This window comes from Thunnus albacares, chromosome 17, assembly GCF_914725855.1.
Source record: "Thunnus albacares chromosome 17, fThuAlb1.1, whole genome shotgun sequence".
NCBI classification, from domain to species: domain Eukaryota; kingdom Metazoa; phylum Chordata; class Actinopteri; order Scombriformes; family Scombridae; genus Thunnus; species Thunnus albacares.
In genome coordinates this window covers 2,155,344-2,172,202 of record NC_058122.1, presented here as the reverse complement: position 1 = coordinate 2,172,202, position 16,859 = coordinate 2,155,344, and the positions used below count along the sequence as shown (strand labels likewise).

General features: G+C 38.6%; 1 protein-coding gene and 1 long non-coding RNA gene across 2 annotated transcripts; one reads left to right on the top strand and one right to left on the bottom strand.

The window, feature by feature from the left end:
- The first annotated feature begins 78 nt into the window (after positions 1–78).
- zgc:86896 (uncharacterized protein LOC415190 homolog) lies at positions 79–7,471 on the top strand. Its single transcript, XM_044331230.1, has 10 exons — positions 79–443; positions 1,024–1,154; positions 2,601–2,705; positions 3,573–3,795; positions 4,026–4,133; positions 4,808–5,014; positions 5,160–5,235; positions 6,221–6,411; positions 6,769–6,859; positions 7,291–7,471. The coding sequence occupies exons 2-10, from the start codon at positions 1,091–1,093 to the stop codon at positions 7,294–7,296; spliced, it is 1,071 nt and encodes a 356-aa protein (XP_044187165.1). The 5' UTR covers positions 79–443; positions 1,024–1,090; the 3' UTR covers positions 7,297–7,471.
- LOC122966875 lies at positions 4,041–15,442 on the bottom strand. The gene is made up of 4 exons (XR_006398478.1): positions 14,860–15,442; positions 13,675–13,761; positions 12,715–12,790; positions 4,041–4,127 (listed from the first exon to the last, which is right to left on the bottom strand). It is a non-coding gene; the product is annotated as an uncharacterized LOC122966875 (long non-coding RNA).
- Positions 15,443–16,859: the final 1,417 nt, after the last annotated feature.

The following is a 16,859-nucleotide window of genomic DNA, read 5'->3' as shown; positions in this document are numbered from 1 at the left end:
AAATTTAATTTAATTAATCAATAATTTAAACAAAATAATTGTTCATTGCAGTTCTAACAGACTTTTTAAACTGTATGACCAAAATTCAGTGGGTAAATCATAACAATTAGCAATCAGTTGATGTAACTTACATAAAGGGATTTATATGCACATCTAAAAGGGGTTTTTTTTTGTATGTACTGCTGTGTACATATTGGTGGCTGCCAGCCTTATGGTGATTGCCAACTGAGAATCATTGTTTATCACAAGAAACTTGCTCCAGGCAAGACAACAGCTATTATCAGACACACCCACCTTTCTTTCACTCCCTTCAGTAATACCACAGTCACTTCCTTCTACCAGTCAGACTGCACAGCTCCATTCGTGTCGACTGCCCAGAGTCCACGAATACAGCCCTGCACCACCACTATTAACTCACCCCGACTGAACATACCACAGCAAAGGTAAGTTACAACCTCAGCATTGTGTTTATCACATCTAATCAGCTTGGTCAGTGTCTTCTATCTACTAAAACCCTTCCAAACTGTTAGGAAATAACTTCATCTCAGCTGTATGATATTAATGTAAAGCTGTAACACATTGACTCTTTATTCATAATCCGGGGTTTGTTTCCTCCAGTCATCAGGTTATCGTTAGAGGGCAGAGAAAAATACAGACGTAATAGTTAAGGCATGTTTGGACAGTGTGTGCCACACCTGATAAAGGTGCACTGTTATCTCAGAATCACTGCTCATGTAGCTAACAATTAGATCAGGTTGTACCATACGGGAAGTTCATAGACCCATAAGTCTGCCCATAAAGAGGATTTACCCACATTCTTAGGACCAAAATTCAGTATAGTACACATCAGAGTAAGTAGCACCAAACTGATTTAAGTTATATGAGAACGGGGCAAAGAATATCGTCAATATTCTATATATCTTCAAATCTTCACAACAAACTAGGTGTGCTTTGCCTGTAAAAATCATGTTTTTCAACAAAGTGTCTCTGTCCTCCTCCCTGATCTCGTCCTGGGACCTGCAGCAGCACATCTGCGGACCATCCGTGACAGCAGCCACATTCCAGCAGCCTCTCCTGTCTCTGTTCAGACATGTCACTCTACAGTTTTGGCCTGGAGCCGCTCTCCTGCCACGCCTGGAACAAAGACAGGACACGTAGGTGAAACAGCAAACATACTAGCCTGGCTGCATTTCTTTTTAAAGTAACACATACATATGTACACCTATGTGAGATATAACTGCACAAATGTGTATATTTTTCTTCCATAATTTAAGGGCTCAATAATTGATGGGAGCACATTTACAATGCAACCTGCAGATACATTTTCCTCCTCCTTTAATTGCATTAATGGTGCCTGGAGAACTGCAGGGAATCTGATTACCAATACAGGAAATGGACTGAAAGAGCTTCACTGACTCAATGACTACTGCAGTGCATTGTCACTGATTTTCTTATCAAGCTTTACTGTAGCATGAGGGACCCAGATTGCTGCTGCTGTTTGTATATTAGTTACATTTTTCTAAAACTGTTTTGTGAATGTGAAAGCATTGTGTAATATTTTTTATTACAATGTCAGTCGATTAGTAGTTGTTAGACTTTGGTCAATGACAAGGTATAATGTATATTCAGTCTGCAGCCATGCTAACAGAATGCTAAAATGTTCACAATGACCATGTTAAAATGCATTTCTAGCAGGTGTAATGTTGACATAATGTTGACAAACATTTTAATTTAGCATGTTGGATAAATTTTAACCTGATGATGGTGCTAGATGAAAAGTGAAGTCATCAAAGTTATTACAATCAATAATTAATAATCACATACCAACATTTCATGTTGATATGGTTTACATTCTTATTCCATTTTGGGCGACTGCTGACCTTTCCTCTTGTACCAACATCAGGACAATATTTCCATTTGGACACAAGAAATACCTAATTCTACTGTGCAGATTTCCATGATGTTTGTAGAACACATTCATGTTCCCCACAGGATGAACTATTTCATTTGGGCACTATGTGAAAATGACAAACTCTACACTCAACTGCATTATGCCTATCTGAGTGTAAAATTCCCAAAATCATCAGTATATTCATTAATACACATACAACAATGTGCATTAGTCAATCTTTTCTCTCTTAAGCATGACCTGTTGACCTTTCCTCTGTCACCTCAGGCCAATATTTCCAATGCACAAAAAATACACAGACTCTAACTTTAAAGGGCAGATTACTATGAAAGTTACTGAATAAACATTCAGGCTTGCTAGAGGGTATGTTTGACTTCTTTACATGACCTTCCCACTTGTAACTTTGGAAACAAGTTAAAGTTAACTACTGTCAAGATTACCATGATATTTTTTTGTGAATTTACAGAAGATGAATCCTGTTGATTTTGTGACCTTGTAGATTTTTTTGTCACACAAGATACTGCAAAAAGAAACACACTGATGGATTTATGACATTTGCTGAGCACATCCCTACTCTTCAGATGAAGAACCTTTCTGACCATGTCATATTACTACTTCTGTACTATTATATTACTATTACAGTATAAAGTTATTACAATGCCTAATATTTTGCACACTTATTTCCATACAGAGATTGCAGTGAGTCCCAACAACAATGTGGTGAACATATATGAGAAGAAAGGCAAAGACTGGGTCAAGATCCATGACCTGACTGAGCACAGTGGACGAATCACAGGTACTACAGCTTGTATCAGCCAACAGTGTCTTAGGGAAGGAAGGGGGGCTCCCACTTTGATTGGCCCTGATTGATAACCTCCTACTAAAAATGTGGAAATTATTTTGAGTGGATGGGACCAAATAAGTCAAATGTAAATACTGAGTTCATTTTTTTACCTTGTATGTGTAACAAACATTGGCATTGGTGTTCCTAGACCCTTGTGTTCATTTAAAGGCACAGACCAGTATTTCAGTTTTAACTCCAACTACTACTTCCAACATCAAAGATCAGTAGCGAGGACCCTCCCACATAGAGCACATAGACTCAGGGAGGTCCAGCAGGATTAGAGGGAACTTCAGGCCAATGGGTACAAGGAGTGGATGATGAGACAAGACTTGACTTAAGGATGGACACTGCTAAATCAATGGGGACCACCAGACGAATCTCAGTGGAACTCCTTAACATGACTGAATGTCAGAACATCTAGGCAGTCTTCAAGTCACAAGGAGTTATTACTTAACACAAACCTTGCGAAGACAGATAATGCTGCATCATGTCTTGTGGAAAAAGATGGAAAGGTTTAAAGCGACAACTTGAAAGTGTTCTGGTATTTATACTCGTTTATACTGGAAAGACACCGTGGTAGAACTATCTTCGAGAATTTCAGTAATCTTTATAAGAGACTGTCCCACCTCAAACTACATCTTATTATTGAAGATAATTTTTACTTAATATTTTATTTATTTAATTTTGGAACTGGTAAGTTTTTGACTTTTTGAGTAAAGTGTGTGATCTGAAAGCAAAGGCGAAATTTATCAGTAGGAAGTTTTGCATTGTCTATTGTTCCTTTGACACTTGAATAGAGCCTCATAATAATGTCCATAGGCATCGACTGGGCCCCAGAATCCAACCGCATTGTGACATGTGCCTCTGACCGCAACGCCTACGTGTGGACTCTGAAGGATGGCATGTGGAAGCCTACCCTGGTGCTGGTGCGCATCAACCGTGCAGCCACCTGTGTGAAGTGGTCACCACTGGAGAACAAGTTTGCCCTGGGCAGCGGAGCTCGCCTCATCTCTGTCTGCTATTTTGAGAAGGAGAACGACTGGTGAGCAATACATGATCAGATCAGAACTGTTCTGTTTTGTACATAGAACTTAAATTGATGTTAGTTTTGAAGGTCAATGCTGAAGCCAATATTTTTTTACTCTGATAGTGTCAGAGCCTAAGGATGGATAAGCATTGACTTTAACCTTAAATTTAAACCTTAAACCTTCTGATGCATTTTTTCTTCACTCAGAGAAAATTCAGGTTTTTACCAGTCTCCCTTCCCATCAGGTGGCTGAGTAAGCACATCAAGAAGGCCATTCGCTCCACAGTCCTGAGTCTGAACTGGCATCCCAACAACATCCTGCTGGCAGCTGGGTCTGCAGACCTCTACTGCAGGTGAGACAACAACCACAATTAGGAGGGGAAGCATATTAGAGTCATATAGCTCTACAAAACATAGAGCCAGAGAACCACACATTGGTGAGTGGTATCATTCCTCTCATTGAACTTTCAGCAAAAAAGCAAACAAGTGTATTTCCCTATTCCTTCAACACGACTAGTAGGAAGAGAGGGCACATTTTTATGTTAGTAATTACTGGCATTATTATCAATGTAGAAATTATTTTAATGATTCTTCAGTAAGTTTTAAAAATGTTTTCTTTTAATGCTGCATTAAAAGATCCAGCTATGAACACAACATTGACATATTATCACCTTATTAAGTTGTTCTTGCTAACATGTTAGAAAACAGTTGTTTGCATAATATTGATAATAATATTATTACTAATATTAAATAATATTATTAATATGATATTATTAGCTAGATAGCTAGCTAGATATTTCTTTATATTTAAAAATGTAATTATATCTTTGCCATTTGCTCTATTACTATTTTCTTGTATTGGATGTTATAGGTTTTGTATCTAATTCCAATAAAAGTTAAACTATTGCAGTACAATTTATTTCTTTTTTATTACATACAGCAGCAACAACCACATCTGATATCAAGCAATCCAACATGGGTCCCAAATCCGGGAAACTGTAACAGATCTCCATGTTGTGCTTCTCAGGGTCTTCTCAGCCTATATAAAGGACATTGAAGACAAGCCTGGACCTACTGCCTGGGGGGCTAAGATGCCTTTTGGGGAGGTGCTGCTAGAGCATAAGGACTGTGGAGGTTGGGTGCACGGTGTCTCTTTCTCCCCCAGCGGAGACCAGCTGGCCTGGGTGGCCCACAACAGCAGCATCGCAGTGGTTGATGCCGCCCAGGGGAAGGAGTGAGTACTGCAGAGTTTAAGAGATTTTGTCTGTTGTTTTTATTTTCTCTCAGTAAGTTCCATAAATTCTGCAAGTGTTCCTGTGTCTTGGATGTCTGTTGACATTATTTTACCTCCCTGACCTTCCTGACCTCTATCTGTTCAGGGTAACCCAGCTGTCCACTGACCGTCTGCCACTGCTGAGCGTACTGTATGTCAGCCCCACTGAGATGGTTGCTGCGGTAACTATCACCTCCCTGCTCCATTTGTGTGTGTGTGTGTGTGTTTGAACGGTATGTGTGTCTCGAGCAATTTCAAACATGAGTCAGATTCTTGTAAGAGGGTGATGTGATCAAATACCAGCTCAAATCCCTGACTTAAAGCTGCACTAATCAATCATTTGAGTGATGGATCAAATGACTCTGTGTAATGTCAAAGCGGTTTGTAGTGATGAACCCACAGAGAATAATCCCTGACACTGCAGTTCTCAGCTCTGTGGAGCTTTTTAGCCTCTTATAGCTCATTGTTTTGTTTTCACAGCCTACAAACTCCACTCTTATTAACCTTGTTTCCAGCAGCAGCAGGAAGCCGTTTTCAGTGAAAAAGCTGTACACTATCTGCCCTGCACCAAACAGCAGACAGATACAGAGACTATTGGACTGAGATTCATTAGATGGACGCAAACACAACTTCAAAAGAATGCTAATGTTGATCTGTGTCTGATGGATGTGTAAATAGGTATTAGCTAATAGACTAATACCAACTTGTAACTTTAACCAATTTTTCCTCTTATTACGATTGTAAAGATTCCAGTTTCTAGGGGGAAAAATATAAAAGCTAATCAATGATACATTCTACTGTATGCTTATGTGCTTGACATCTACTTCATCTAATTACTACTTTGACTCTTTATGTTCTGATATTTCACATTCTGACAAAAATTGAAAAAGAGAGAGAACTTCAAAAAACATTTTTGGTGACTGACTATTGGAGTGAAGTATGTGATACAGACACTTCTATCCCAATTCTGATTACTTTTGTCCTCCTCTTTAAAAATATACAAGACAGGATTTAATGGCAATGAATTCCTCTAAATGAAGGTATAACTCAGGCTGTCAAATCACTTAATGCAGCTTTATGTACTATAATACAGTCATAATCAACTGGAATATTGTAATACAGTAATTCTTTGTGTTTACTGTGTATCCTTCATCTCTTTTCCATCAGGGTCATGACTGTTGTCCCTACCAGTACACCTATAAAGGTCCAGGTGCTCTGGAGTTTGTAAAGAAGTTGGACATCCCCAAGCAGAGCTCCAAGAGCAGCATGTCAGCCATGCAACACTTCCGCAACCTGGACAAGAGAGCCACTGAGGAAGACAGCAACGAGCTGGACACCCTTCACCAGAACAGCATCACGTAAGGCCAACAGCTGTTTCACTTAAAGTAACATTATAACCTCCAACAAGGAGGAGGTCACGTTTTCATTGTGAGTGTTTGAGATTTTTGTGGTTGCCAGATATTTCAGGTATATATTGTTGTACTTTTAAAAATGGTGGAAAATTAGATCATGGGTGAACAAACAAGTGAAAGCTTTTGGTGTATCATCATGAGTTTGTTTCTGTATGCCATACTGCTTATACCTAACTGGTTCCCAAATTCTTGTAGGAACATCTTTTTGACATAAATCTCCACACATCTTGAAAGGAGTAAGGGACCCTTAGCTTTTGTAAGAGCCTTTTGTGTGTACAGTGTGTATTGTGTTGTGTCCTGCAGGCAGCTGTGTGTTGTATCAGGGGAAAAAGCCAAAGTGGAGAAGTATAGCAGTGTGGGTCTGGACGGAGCCATGGTGATCTGGGATTTTAAGGTAATGTGTCAAATTTTACCTCAGTACAAAAGAAAAGCTGTGATTTAGTAAATGGTTGAGTGTAGGATTATTACATAATTGTATATAATAAACATTAATTCAATCACATGCACCTCTTGATTTTTCGGATTCCCAAACAATGATCTTAGATGGAATTTGGAGATTTGGATGCACTGTGACACAATCACTGGAAAAACTGTGCCACAAAATTGAACTGACTACAGCTTATAGTATATAAGCAAAATGAGTGACTGTTGTGTAGCGTGTTTTATGATAGTCAGAATGTTATTGAGTCTTTTTCGCGCTGATAACACAGAGGACACATTGATGAAATGTTCAGTATTGAATGTCTGCACCCATTATCAGCTGCGATGCAACATAGTGCAACCCTACAGGATCAATTCTAACATGTTTGTATCCTCATTTTGCAGCACTGAGACACAGAAGGTTGTCAGTCCTGGCCAGACATCTGGTTGAACCGACCAATGGAAGATAAATGCCAGTAAACCCATGTGCAATAATATGGAACTACTGATGTGCTTTTGAATAACTGGAAAACAATGACAGCACATGCTTTTAAATAAATAATGAGGATATTTACAGGTCAGACAATATGTGGTCATGTCTAGTTCTTTTTTCATTTTCACTTATTTACTGCATATGTGTATTTCTGTGTTACTTTCTTTTTCTGCCTGCATTATACTGTCTCTACTGCTTCTATTTTACTTCCACTTAAAGCGTCACTCCACCAATGTTACACATCAGTTTACTCATCTTGTATAGTGATACCAAGAGACTACCAGCCCGGGTCAAGTAGCACTTACAAGGGAGGGAGTCAGGCTTGCACTTTAGGCTGTACTATTGTAAAACTACTCAACCTGATGCCCCAGTTTGTCAGTCTAAGAATTTAGGATCATGAACAAATCACACTGTGAAAATTATTGTTATGCTAGTGCAAATGTATGATCAGGTGGAGAATTAATAAGTTAATAAGTCTGAATGTTGTACTGTCCTGCAACTTGGGCTTGCATTGGTGCATGAAATGTTTGCTCATTTTCAAACAGGCCAAAATTAAAAGGACTAAATAGACATAACATCTAAATATTTTATTTGTGGAGCAGCACTGATATGAGAAAAAAATGAAGAATATTGTGCAATCACTGAAAAGTAATTTATAATCCAATTACCACCAATCACCAATATGAATATGAATTAAAGGACCAGTGTGTAAGATTTAAGGGGATCTACTGGCAGAAAAGGAATTTACTATTCATAAGCATGTTTTAATTAGTGTATAATCACCTAAAACTGTGAATTGTGTTTTTGTTAGCTTAGAATGACCCTTCCCTTTATATCTATTTCATATCCTGCCCTCCTGTCTCACACACCCAGCTGCTAGCCCACTTTTTAGTATTTTTCAAAATGATGCAGTGGCTGCAGTTAGGCTCAGACCTGGTGGTGAAGTTACACTTCAATTAACAGGAAACTTTCCAGACATGGTATTAAAGAATAGCACACTCTGTGGGGGGGGGGGGGGTTGTTATTCAAGTTAAAGTGGGAAGAAGCAGCGGGTCTGACGGGCAGCTTGAGTAAAGTGGAGCCTGCAGAGGAAGCACCGGGACCGTCAGGGTGAAACAGTCCGTGGAGGGAAGCACAGTCAGGCGGCGGAGGAGAAGGTAACAAATCGGTCTCTCATAATCGGCAGAAATGGCCGATGCCGATGTATCATTTTAGAGCTTTTTACGGCCGATACTGATGACGTGTCGATAATAACTGTTTCAGTACTGCTGTTGCTGATGCTACTACCTTATTATTAGAGCTGCTACAAATAACAAATAATACAACTACTGCTGCTCATTAATTTATCATTCCATTTGAACTCTTTGTTACAGAAGGAGAGATCTTTAAGAGGGTCTAACCCTCCCTAACCCTAACCCTCTGACAATGTTCCATCCAAATATATGTTTCCTGTTGTTCATATTGCAATGTCATGACCTAACAAGACACTTGTTAAATAAGCTATCAAACACTGACCTACTTTCTGGCAACATTTTAAATTGCTCATCATTCAATATATGAAACATAAACAAAAAAGTAGTTATTATTTAGAATTAGTATGAATGGACATTTTTCACTTCTTTCCCAAAAAATAGCGGCCTGTGTACAACAGCAAAAAAGATTTGAATGGAACATTGTCTACAGACCCTCTTAAAGATCTTTCCTTCTTTTACAAAGTCATTATGAGGAGTTCACCACAAGAGAGAAAACAATATGGACAAATCTTAGTTATTACAAACACTTTAAGTGCTACTACTGCACTAGTCCATCTATTAGTTGTTAGTAATGTTATCACTCCTGATTCTGAGATGCCAACAAGACAACATAACATCACAGCTACTAATACTGTTTACAGTCTCTTACTAATACAAATGTCTCTAATACTACTCATACAACTGCTACCACTCTCATACTTTTCATGACTTTTTGAAATCATTTTTTAAATCATCAGTGAAATAATAGTTTCTATTTTTAAGCTGTATCAACTTAAATTGACTTGAGGGGATTCGTCAGACTTTGCACAGCTCCCTCTGGAGCCACAAAAGGCTTTATACAACTTTTTTAAACATATGCTGTAGTACTCCCCAATACCTGTAAAGATACTTGATGTGTAAATTTCCATTTCCTCTTTCAACTTTAATTCTGGGTTAAATTATCTCAATAGGTCAAACCCTCCCTAACCCTAATGCAATGTTCCATCCAAAACCTATACTAAACTTATATGTAGACATAGTTAAATTGATTCCAATGAGAAATATTAATGATGAAAGTTTGTCTTCCTCATTAAATACTGACATATGTACAACAGGTAAAAGGATTTGAATGAAACATTCAGACCCTCTTGAAACCCTTTCCTTTCTGTACAAAGTCATTATAAGATAAGATCAACTTAATTGATCCCATCCTAACCTTAAGATATTTTTTCCTGTCCAGAGATCATTTCAAATGAAATTTAAACAATAAAACTATAATAGTTATAGCACACTTTAAGTGCTACAGCTGAAATATCTGTCACACTAATTACTGCTAATATTACTACCTTGGACAATAACAGAAGTAAAGATCTTTAGGAGGGTCTAACCCTCCCTAACCCTGATGGTGTTCCATCCAAATACATGTTTCCTCTTCTTCATATACTGATGTCATGATATAACAAGACACCAGATTAACAAACTGTTCAACTCTGACCTGTTTTCAGGCTCCTTTTCAACTGTTGATAATTCAATAACTTTAAACATAAATAACTTTGATGGTATTCAGCAACATTAGATCATGTTTTTTACGTCTAAAGTCATTAAATACTGACCTGTGCACAACAGCAACAAAAGACTTGAATGGAACATTGTCTATAGATCATCTTAAAGATCTATCCTTCTTTTCACTACAAGACAGAAAAAAATATGGACAAAACTTAGAAAAAGAAGCATCAAAGTGAAAGAAGTAAGTTGGAAGGAAAGAGTTGGAGCACGTCTGACTTACCATTACTTCTTTTGTTTTTCAAAGAATGTGTAGAAGCTATCGAAGACTTAAAAGACTTAATACTTACCTACATGCTCAAAATACATGAAACAGTTAAAAAATCTATATGTATACTAAAAACAAATCAAATCATTAAAAAATCTGAAAGAGTAATTTCTTCTCTACATACTAAACATATATGAAAGAATTAAAACTTCTCTATATATTAAACATATATGAAAAAGCTAAAAACTTATCTACATACTAAAAATGTTAAAACTTATCTGAGGTTACTTTTTTTTTTTTTTTTTAGGAAAGAGGGGGAAAGAGGAAATAAAAGGTTTGCACTATGTGTGCAATGTACGTGTGTGTGTGTGTTTTACATCTCTGGGTCGTATGGAGAGTGGGTCATCCATGCCATGACCATCTCTGCCACTGCATTAAAAGCAGAGGGTGGGAGCCCACTGGGCCGGGGTCCGTAAGGGCCAGGCCAGAGGGGCGGGGCTGTGACATCATCATGCTGAATGTCATCTACAGGCTCCTGGAGGATTCTGGGCTGGATCTCCTGCTGCCTTCCTCCTGCCGTCCTTCCCTGAACCTTTAAAAGACACAGAGAGGAGGAGAGGAGGAACCAGGTAAGACTAGTTCAGCTACACCCTTTAGACTGATGCAGTATTGCTGTTGAACCGGATGGATCATGGATCAGGATAGAATGGTTTGGACCACCGGGGGCATGTTTGGACTGCTCACCTCCAGCTGGACGCCCTCCAGGCTGGCCTGTGGGGCAGAGGTGGAGGGCTGGGGGCTGGAGCTCCTCTCCGACAGGACAGCAGCATTCTCACGGAGTCTTCTCTCCGGAGGCTCCTCCAGGGCTCTGGAGGTGCTCTCCTGCTCCCTCCGTCTCTTCCTGTTCACACCAGCCTGTTAGTTACACAGATAGACAGAGGTGACTCAAACTGTATGATTACTAGACTGTTAATAATTAATAAGGAATATCAGAAGCCTATATATCATGGCAGAGACGCAAGTACACTTTAGTGTGCCGTAGCATACTAACATTTAGTATACTTTAGTGTGTCATTTTATCATTAGGGTGCTGACATTAGCTGGCAGTGATGACAGGCACTACATTTCTTTATACAATCTTGTTTTGTAAAATGATAACAAATGAATCTTGAATCTTGATCTTTTCAAACTAAATATCACCAAACAATGTTTTATATCCAGCTAAGAAATGTTTTTGATCCACAGGATGAAAATAGAAAATCCCCAAAAATAAAATTTGAATTAACGACCACAGAGACACTTGAGGATGAGATACAATTTCTTGTCCTTTGTCTGTCCTTTGATTTAAGGATGAGAGGGATAAACTTTTGTCAAGCAGCTTATATTTCATATTAAATTTGATGAAGCATCAGCGTCATGACTTCAGTCTGGTCTGACTCAAAATAACTGAGTATAGAAGAAATAAAAACTCTGGCATCAGAGCGACACTTCAGTCAGGTTTAACAGATTTGTAATTTGTTTCCTAGCAACAGTAGTAGCCACTACAGCAAATCCCATAATAACCTAATTAACAGATTAGTGTCACCTGGAGGACATTCAAGAGCTTCAAGGTTTCCCTCCGTGTTTTATAGACCTGAATCAAAGACTTCCTCTGCTAACATCATAAACATGAAAAAACACTTTCATGAGCTAAAACATGAACTATTGAGGAAAGATAGCAGAGCAGCTGTTTCACACAGCAAACGCCACATATTCCATGAATGTGTCTGTTGTTAAAGGCATTTAGTACTCAATAGTAAACTTGAATTGTAACAGTTTTTAAAGAGGGTTCAGTCATGTAGTCATGAGTGATCTGGTGCTTGTTGTTTTATGAAACTTTTATGGTATGGTTTGTGAGTTGTTTGTGTTTTGTGCTGCTCTGTATGTACTTTCTTGTTGAGTTTTGTGCTTTAACATATGTATTTGTATTGTCGAGTCTTGTGCAGTTCCATATATATTTTACTGTTGAGTTTTATGTATTTTAAAGGCCCATCTAGGGATAGGCATTGCAAATTAGCTTAGGCTATAAATGCTGTGGTATATGGCATTAGTTCACGCTATATACTTGTCCCTATACAAATAAACGTTAAATGAACTAAACTGATCGTGAGGCCAGATGTGTGAGGATCTTACCACCTCAACTAAACTATTTCCTGGTGGACCTGCTAGAGCACAATCTACAAGCCCCCACTGACTTTTACCAGTCCAGCACACACTTCCACTCCATGACATTTGGGGATATCATACAACCACTCCCACTGGTCTCTGAAGCAGCAGCGACACATCAAACTTACTGATGACTTAAAGCACGGACCGAGTCGGAACCAAATGCATAGTTGGCGGATCATCGTCCAGGCGGCGTATGAAGACCTGCAGGAGGACAAACAATCAGTGGGTCAGCTGCTTGTAGTACAAACAACTGCTGCTCCCGGGAAGAGAGAGGACAATACGAGGAATTCCACTTCTTTTACTAGGAACACATCTTAATAATTTGGCTCTGTGATGTGACTAGCTGCCATGGCAACAGTGGAGAGGAGGAAGTGTAATCTCCTGTGCTGACAGACATCTTCTCCCGGGTAATGCTTGGACTGCAGGGCCGCATCAGGAATGGTCCTGTAATGTTTTGACCTGATCACTGATGATGAAAATCTTACCTTCAATTTATCTCACTACTGAACGAGGTTCAGGGCTGCGAGGTGAGATGCTTGTCTGTCTCACACTTCCACACAGACTTCAGTCTTGTGGAAGACTCAGGATGTGTATTGTCCCAGTATAGGACACAGAGACATTCTGTCTCCCACCATTTCTTCTTCCACAGTAAAACTTTACTTGATAGAATTCAAATAATAAGTTTAACGTATCATAACAAAGGTAAGAAAAGGTGAGATCAATCCCTTCTGAGTACTTTTTCCACCACTAGATGTCATTAAAAAGACAGTTTCAGTGTCTACATTTGTTGGTAAGCTCTGACGTAGTGCAGGGTTTCATGCTTGTCCAAGCGTTATCAACATGACACCCTGTGAGTGTTGATTTTCCCTCAATCATACATTAACATTTTATAATATGTAGCCTGCATATATTCACTGATGTTATGGACAACACACGTATAGTCACTGAAAATTATAAAGTATTGCACAAAAAACTAAAGACAACATTCAAAATAATATTTCAAATAAGCACAAGCTCCTAAAAAATCTAACAGGATACAAATTTTCACTGTCTGCATCCCAGACAGTAAAAGCCAAGTGTTTTACTTTGTTGGTGTTGGTGCTCCTCTGGCTCCTGCTGGGCTCTCTCCTCCAGTAGATGTGATCATGGAGGTGAGTTGGCACATCACACATCTGTAACCATTAATATACAGTTTAGGACGGGACTCTACGTAACTCAACACAACTCAACTGAGCTGAGCATTGAATAAATTAGTTCATCTCTTGAACCTGCTGAAAAAACTGAAGCTTCCCTTAAAGGATAGAAGTTTTACAATTTTTTACTAGAAGAGGTTTTCCTCACTGTAATCATTCCTCCTGTTCATACTGGCTATTAAAAGATCCCCTTCAAATGTGCTTCAATGTAAGTGATGGAGGACAAAATCCACAGTGTGTTCACACAGTCATTTAAAAGTTAATGTGAAGCTTATGTGAGGCTTCAGCAGTCTGAGTTAGTCATATCAAGTGGATATCTGACACATTTACAGTCTTTTAAGCATTAAATTCCCTTCCCTATATCAAATTGTGTTTCCTCAGACAGTGTTTCCCTGTTGAGCTGTGGTGGAAGTATAGTAACAAAAAGACTGTAACGTTGAAAGATATCTACTTGATTTGACTCATTTGGACGCTGAAGCTTCATATTAGCTTCAGATAAACTTTTAAATACATTTTTGCACAAAAAGAGGACTATGGATTTTGTCCCCCATCACTTGTATTGTATTGTAATTATGAAAGGAATCTTCTAATGGTCAGTATGAACAGGAGGAATGATTACAGCAAGACAAACTTGTTTCAGTGTTCATTTGGGCTCCTGATTGTTGTTTTAAGATAAATTTGAACATTTGTGAATTCGTCCTTTAAATAAACAAGCTATTTTCTACTCTGCATGCACATATGCATAATAGCTTTTCTGTTTTTGCTGCAAATCACAGTAAAGTTGACATTAATACAAAAAATATTGATCACTTATGAATTGTTTAATGAAGTAATGAATGGGGGCTATATCTTGATAAAATATCAGGTTGAAAGTAGAAACTTTGGTATCTTTAACAATTTGCACATCGGGAATTTAATATTCGTTTTTATGTTTTACTGAACAAACTCGCCACTGTTTGGAAGTCAGTTGCTGCTGTCGACGTTATTCGACGCCTCAGGGCTTAAATACAGCAGAGGAGTCAAATAAAACGGCATGAAAAAAGTCTTGGAATGATTTTAAACTCCCTAAATTCTCACATTTTCCATGATGAAACAGTAAGAGAGGTGAGTTGAGGACAGTGTGGATCCGTATTTCGCTGGTCACTTGTACAGTTTTTCAGAAATCGTCGAGTGAAGTTTCTCCTTCAGTGTCTGAAAGTGAAATGTTGACCTTGGAACGAGTGTCTCGAATATAGACGCTCCATAGCAACCAGCGCCCTACGTCAGCACTAACATGAAACTGGTTTAATCGGCAATTTACAGTATTGTTTTTTGAAATTTAATTATAGAAAATAAAATACTTTTAAATGAAATTCCTTCTATACAGATTCAATAACGTTTTGTAAAGGCGCAGTGCATACACCCCATTTCATTAGCTACACAGCAACATTGTGGTAATTTTAGTTCATTTGATGTACATTTAAGCTTCGGATGAATTAGAGTAGAGTCAATAAACGTGGTTAATATTGTTATTGAAGGTCCAGTAACAAATAAATAGTCTCTGTCACCAGTTGAAAGGCATGTGAAAATCCAAATAACTCGTTAAAATGTAATTAGCCTAAAAGTTAGCTGTAGCGGTTGTTAAATAGGACTCTTTTGTGTTTGTTAACCATATTTAAATATTTTCCAGTCAGGTGCCGGGTGCACCTCACTGAGGACTGATCAGGTGTAGAAGACCTAGATGGAGCGAGAGACGGGAGAGGAAAAAGCACAAACAGTACAGGCAACACATACAGTTGTAACACCATAGATAAAAATCAGAAGAGATGCCATCTGGAGACTACCAGCCCAGGTCAAGTAGCACTTACAAGGGAGGGAGTCAGGCTCGCACTTTAGGCTGTACTATTGTAAAACTACTCAACCTGATGCCCCAGTTTGTCAGTCTAATAATTTAGGATCATGAACAAATCATACTGTGAAAATGATTGTTATACTAGTGCATATGCATGATCAGTGAGTGGAGAATACATAAGTTAATAAGTCTGAATGTTGTACTGTCCTGCAACTTGGGCTTGCATTGGTGCATGAAATGTTTGCTCATTGTCAAATAGGCCAAAATTATAAGGACTCATCATGAAGTGAGACTTGCATCTTTTGATTGCATGTTTGTTTTGGCCTGTGTGACAGCATGTGGTCAAATTTTGACATCTGAAATTGTGTCATTTCAACCATCATCATTACTATTTTGTCTTTGTTATTAGTTATCAATAAGTGTGTTTACATGAACACTAATATCCTGGTTATGATCAGGATTTTTGATCAATCAATCAATCAATCAATTTTTATTTATGTGCTTTTCACATAGAGCAGGTCTAGACCGTACTCTTTAATTTACAGAGAGCCAACAATTCCCCCATGAGCAGCACTTGGCGACAGCAGTAAGGAAAAACTCCCCTTTAACAGGTAGAAACCTCAAGCAGAACCCGGCTCTTGGTGGGCGGCCATCTGCTTTGACTGGTTGGGCTGAGAGAGAGAGAAAGAAAGAGGGGGGGGGGGGGCAGAATAACAACAATCATAACAATAACAATAACAGCAGCAACAGCAGTAGCAATAGCCAGGGAAGGATGTCAACAGGACTGTGAAGGATCGCAAAGGCTCGGCCTGCAACCCAGGGTTTCCTGCGAGATGAGAAAACACAAAAAAAAGACTCCGGGGAAGAAGCCAAGTTAGTGACATGCATTGATGTTACATGAATGCATGTATCCTGGTTATATACCTGGATAAGACCTTTTCCTGGTTTTGATAAACCTTGATGTACTTCCTGGAGTATTCCGAAACGAGAATACTGCCACATGTAAACACCTCATCCAAGTTTCTGAACCATCTCATAGTGGCTGAGATGGTGAGAAATCAAGACACACCTGCAGGCAGACCATCAGAAACCTGGATACTGTAATGATCATGCATACAGGGATATGAATAACCAGGTTTTTCATGTTCCATATCCTGAATATAATCAAAAACAATATAAAACTCAAAACCAGGATACTAATGCACATGTAAGCACACTCAGAATGAAACAAAGGTAAAGCACCTGT

Bases quoted from the DNA above. Each gene is read 5' to 3' on its own strand.
- zgc:86896 (XM_044331230.1), top strand. From the start codon at position 1,091: ATGTCACTCTACAGTTTTGGCCTGGAGCCGCTCTCCTGCCACGCCTGG. The intron at 3,796-4,025 runs GTGAGCAATACA...CCTTCCCATCAG, and splicing joins TTTGAGAAGGAGAACGACTG to GTGGCTGAGTAAGCACATCA. The intron at 5,236-6,220 runs GTAACTATCACC...CTTTTCCATCAG, and splicing joins CCACTGAGATGGTTGCTGCG to GGTCATGACTGTTGTCCCTA.